General features: G+C 64.5%; 1 protein-coding gene across 1 annotated transcript in view; it reads right to left on the bottom strand.

The window, feature by feature from the left end:
• Ap1s1 (adaptor related protein complex 1 subunit sigma 1) overlaps positions 1-4,707 on the bottom strand; it is a gene marked incomplete at its 3' end in the record, with an annotated part of 5,624 nt that extends 917 nt beyond the window's left edge. Inside the window, 2 exon segments of the mRNA XM_055604896.1 lie at positions 2,341-2,449; positions 3,191-4,707. Of these exon segments, the coding sequence (XP_055460871.1) occupies positions 2,341-2,449; positions 3,191-3,369 (288 nt within the window).
• Positions 4,708-5,354: the final 647 nt, after the last annotated feature.

The following is a 5,354-nucleotide window of genomic DNA, read 5'->3' as shown; positions in this document are numbered from 1 at the left end:
CCAACAACCAACCAACCAACCAATCATCAACCAACCAAATCAATCCATCAACCAACCAACCAATCAATGAACCAATCAACCAACTAATCAATCAATGAACCAATCAACCAACCAACCAACCAACTAATCAATCATCGACCAACCAACCAATCAATCATCGACCAACCAATCAAACAATCAACCAGCCAACCAACCAACCAACCAGCCAACCAGCCAGGCAACCAGCCAACCAACCAGCCAACCAGCCAGCCAACCAACCAGCCAACCAGCCAGGCAACCAGCCAACCAACCAGCCAACCAGCCAGCCAACCAGCCAACCAACCAGCCAGCCAGCTAGCCAGCCAGCCAACCAGCCAGCCAGCCAGCCAGCCAACCAGCCAGCCAGCCAACCAGCCAACCAGCCAGCCAGCCAACCAGCCAGCCAACCAGGGAATGCATCTCTCATTGGCAGAATGCTTGCTTGGGTGATGTGAGTGAGAATGGACCCCACAGGCTATACACTTGAATGCTCAGTCACCAGGGGACTGTGTGAACGGATCAGAAGGATTAAGAGGTGTGGATTTTTGGAAAAGGTACGCCACTGGAGGTGGGCTTCGAGGTAACAAGAGCCCATGCCAAACCCACAATCTGCCTGCCTGCCTGTTTCTCTCTCCGTCTGTCTCTCCATCTGTCTCTCTCCTGTCTCAGCTGTCACTCTCTGAACTGTCAGCCGGCCCCACTAAACTCTTTCTCTTAGGAGAGTCACCTGGGTCATGGTGCCTTTTCACACCAACAGGACAGTGACTACGACACTTGCTTCACGCGGGTCCGTCCCCAGCTCCTATAAACTGGGTGTGGTGTCCGCATCTGTGACCCCAAAGCTTGGTGGGCAGAGCTGGAGACCAGCTTAGGACACACACGGCCATGCCAGAAACAAAAAGAGGCCTGTGGTGCTGCTCGCCTGTAATCCCCGCACGCGGGAGGCTGAGGCAGGGGGAATCTCTGAGTTTGAGGACAGCCAAGGCTCCACAGAGAAACTCTGTCTTGAAAAACAAACAAAAAGGAAGAAAGGAAAAATGCGGGCGAGAGAGAGAGAAGTGCTGGCCGGCTGACCCAGCAGACAAAGGCACTGGGCCTGTGAGCCTGACAAGCTGTCCTCCGACCGCAGCATTCCCGAGTGTGCCTGACCACCCTCACGGAAAAGATCTGAGAAGAAAACAAATGCTGGGCACGGAGGCGCACGCCTGTAATCCCAGCACTCGGGAGGCAGCGGCAGGAGGGTCTCTGAGTTCCAAGGCCAGCCTGGCCTGAGTGAGTCCAGGACAGCCAGGGCCATACAGAGAAACCCTGTCTTTTTTAATTTTATTTTATGTGCATTAGTGTAAAGGTGTCAGATCCCTTGGAACTGGCATTACAGACAGTTGTGAGCTGCTATGTAGGTGCTGGGAATTGAACCCGGGTCCTCTGGAGGAGCAGGCAGAGCTCTTAACCGCTGAGCCGTCTCTCCAGCCCCAAGAAACCTTGTGTTGAAAAACAAACCGAAACCATAAAAACAGCAGAAGAGGATGACGGGGAAGTCCAGGCAGAGCGAGGACGGCCCTGGGGTCAGGCCCTGGTCACACCAAAGACAGGGTTAGTAGTGAGCAGCTGGCCGGGCTGTGTCCCCAGCGGTCTCCCAAGGAGGCTCCTAGGCTGTGCTTGGGCCCTGTGAGCGCAGGCTACCGCCAGGCGAGTCAGCTGTGCTCCCCAGAGGGTGCGCGCACCTGAGAACGAGCTTCTACACTCCCTGGTACTACATGTGAGTGTTTTGCCTGTGTGTGTGTGTGTGTGTGTAGCACAAGCTCACTCACGCCTGATGAGCTGGGTCCCCGGGACCCTGAAAAGCTACTCATGATGACGTGGGTCCAGCGCAGGGAGGCGGAGACACACCTGGCCGATCAAGGCGCTCAGGCCAGCCCCAGCCAGCCCCAGCCAGCGAACAGCACACACTAGGACAAACACCTCACAGCCAGACATCAGACACCAGTGGAGGCAGGAGCCGGAGGGACTGACAGGCTGTGCCGTGCGGGCTGGAGGAGGCCGCGGCGGGGAGGAGGCGGAGGAGGCCGCGGCCTGGCCGCCAGCCGCCGGCTTCCCCTCTGGCCTCGCAGACACCTGCGCTCCCATGCTCGGATCTACACCTACACACGTGTGTCCTTCTGCACACCCCCCCACACACACACCGCACACTGATCACGGCCCCAGCCGAGAGGCCCGGAGCCCAGGCCCCTCCGGCATACACACGTGTCCTCCTGCACACACTGATCCCGGCCCCAGCCGAGAGCCCCGGAGCCCAGGCCGCCCGCCCTGCCCGGAACTCACGCTGCCGAAGTACTTGTCCAGCAGCTCCACGTAGCGGTGGATGAGCTCCAGCGTGATCAGCTCGTTGTCCTGGCCCTCGATGGCGCAGCAGAAGTACAGGCTGGCGTACCTGTGGGGCGCGGCGTGAGGGGGGCTGCCGGGCCCTCCCGAGCCCCCGACACGGCCTCTCTGTGGGCACGCCACAGACACGCCAGGGTGCGCCCCTCCGCCGCCCTCCTGCCCGCCCGAAGCTGGGCCGTTTGCACACGGGTGTGCGCGTGTACTGGGAAATGGGGGGCAGGGCTAGTACAGACCAAGCCAGGGGGACTGGAGGTGCTGGGGGGGGGGGGCGAGTGTGCAGGTCTGTGCAAGAGGCCGAGCCACACACCAAGGAGGAAAGTCATTTCTTCTCGCTGCGCAGCCCGCACGGGCCTGGAGCTGGCCCCTTGGAGGCCGCTTTTCACTTCTTTCTCCTTCCTCCCCCGAGTCCTCCCTTCCTCCCTCCTCCCTTCCTGTCTACCCGTCTTTTCGGAGCCACTCAGCCCAGGTGGCCCCACACTCAGCCCAGGTGGCCCCACACTCAGCCCAGGTGGCCCCACACCCACTGTGCAGCGGAGCGGAGGCTCTGGATTTTCTGAGCCTCCCGCCGCCTCCCCCCAGGGCTGGCCTCACGGGCGCGTGCCGCACGCCTGCCTCATGCCAGCCGGGGATGGGACCCTGCGTGCAAGCACTGCGCGGCCGAGGAGCCCTTTCAGGGTGAGGGAGGGGTGAAGGAGGAGTCGGCCCCGCCGCCCCCCCCCCCCCCGGCCCCCGAGCTGTCCATGTCTAAGCGTGCGGTGTGCACGCATCTGAGGGCACAGGCGGGCGTCACCTCTTGTAGACGACTTTCAGGTCCCTCCATTCCAGGAAGCTGCACATCTTGGGCTTCCGGGCCAGAACGACCTGCATGAGCTCCCGGACCATCTTCTTCCTCTCCTTGTCCGAGGTGGCCAGGTACCATTTCTGCAGCCGCAGCTTCCCCTGCCGGCTGAACAGCAGCATGAAGCGCATCTGCGGGAGGAGGGTGGGGTGAGGGCCGGGCCGGGTGAGGGCCAGCAGGCCTGGGGCCGGCCTCCTGCACACGAGCAGGGCTGGGTGAGGGCCGGGCAGGCAGGGCCGGGTGAGGGCCGGGCAGGCCTGGGGCCGGCCTCCTGCACACGCGCACACACAGGCTGAAACAAATGTCAAAGCGTGTTATTACACTTCTTACGTGTGTGTGTGGGTGTGTGTGTGTGCGCGTGTGTCTAGGTCAGAGGACAGCTGGGCTCCAGGGATGACAGCCAAACGCCCCGTCTCGGCAGCAGCCACCGAGCCCCGCCGGCTCTGCGAAATACTGCGCCGTCTCTGGAGCTCCGATTCTTTAGCCACAGACAGAAATAATGGCACTTCTTACAGGCGCCTTTTCGCTAACGTTTGCTTTATTACCTAGGATTTACTTCACGCTACATGTGTGACGCTCACACGCACGCGCGCACGAACACACGCACGCGCACGCCTACTGACCTCCCAGAGCGAGTTGCAGGCGGCTGTGAGCGCCGCGAGGGTGCTGGGAACCAACCCAGGCCCTCTGCAAGAGACCCGCTCCTGACCACCGAGCCAGCTCTCCCGCCTCGGGGTTGATTCTTAAGTGTGTGTGTGTGTGCGCGCGCGCGCGCATGTCCACGGAGGTGTCCACGGAGCCAGGGGCTTTGGAGCGGCTGCACCCGGGTTACAGAAAGCCGTGAGCGGCTCACTCAGGCTGGGAGCCGAGCCCGGGCCTCTGGCCGAGCAGCAGGCGCCCCTCTTCCCGTAGGGGCCTCTTACAGGAGCAGGTCGTGGCACACAGTGGACCGGGCAGCCTGCCGGGCGCTGCTGCGTCCCCCGACCTCCTGCTTCCTAACAAATGTCCGGCCTCAGGGTAAGCTGAAGACAGGCCCCACGTCCCACAGACGTCCTACCCCATGCTGCCCGACTGGACGTGGCCTCCCGCGGCCAGCCCCAGGCCGCTGCCAGCCTTCCCTGAGCACCGGCTACACAGCCGCGGTTAACCTTGCCCTCCATTTCCCCGCCATCCGTCCACACGGGTGGTCTTTCCGGTCCTGTAGGGCGGTCATTTTACACAATTTCGGGGGCGTGCTGGGCACTCGAGCGCCACTGCCTGCATGTCCGTGGAGTCTGTGCTCTCCTTCCGCCCCTGGCTCCCGGGCACTGAGCTCAGGTTGGCAGGGACGGGAGCAGGCTGAGCCATCCCTCCGGCCTCCTGAGACGGTTCCACGGGGCTTAGGCTGACCTCAGCTGCCCATGTGGCCAAGACTGCTCTTATTTAGCCACAGGTGTACACCGGACGGCCTGACCCTCCTCGCCAGGTGGCTGACAGGCAGTCACCCCCGAATCCCCACCCCCGGGGCGCTCTCCTGAGTCTCTCCCGGGTCCCCACCCCCGGGTCCCCACCCCCGGGGTCCCGTCCCCCGGCTCCTCCCCCGAGCAGGGCCTGTGGAAAAGGCAGGGTCCGCACTGCTCTGTGCCCCGGCGTCTCCAGCCGCAGGTTCCCGCACCCCGAACCCGGCTCCCGGCGGTCAGCTCCGTGAGCTCGGCCGGGGCTGGGAGCCGGGCGTGGGCCGCGCCTCCAGTTGGCGGGGGACGTCCAGGGACGCGGGCCCCGGGGCCTCCCGGCGGGGGCGGGGAGAAGCGAGGGCGCCGAGGAGGACGGGGGACGGCGGCCGGAGGAGCGGGGCCGGGAGGGCGGGCAGCCGTGCGCCGGCCCCGAGGCAGGAGGCCCGCGCCGAAGACCCGGAAGCCGGCCCTCCCGCGCGGGCGCCCGGACGGTGCCGCCGCCCTCGGGCCCGCTGCCGGCCACGGAAGCTCCTCCCGCCCGGTCCCCAGAGCCGTTTCCAGCTTCCGAGGTCTGCGCGCCGCGGCGGGCGGGCCCCCGGCGGACCGCGGGGAAGGCAGGGGCCTCCCACCCCGGGCGGGCCCCCGGCGGACCCCCGCGGGCCCCGCCCGCCCACGCCCCGCCG

The sequence above is a fragment of the Psammomys obesus genome, unplaced genomic scaffold (assembly GCF_907164565.1).
Source record: "Psammomys obesus unplaced genomic scaffold, mPsaObe1.curated_primary_1811, whole genome shotgun sequence".
Classification (NCBI taxonomy): domain Eukaryota; kingdom Metazoa; phylum Chordata; class Mammalia; order Rodentia; family Muridae; genus Psammomys; species Psammomys obesus.
Note: the sequence above shows the minus strand (reverse complement) of the source record. Positions and strands in the feature narration are given on the sequence as shown.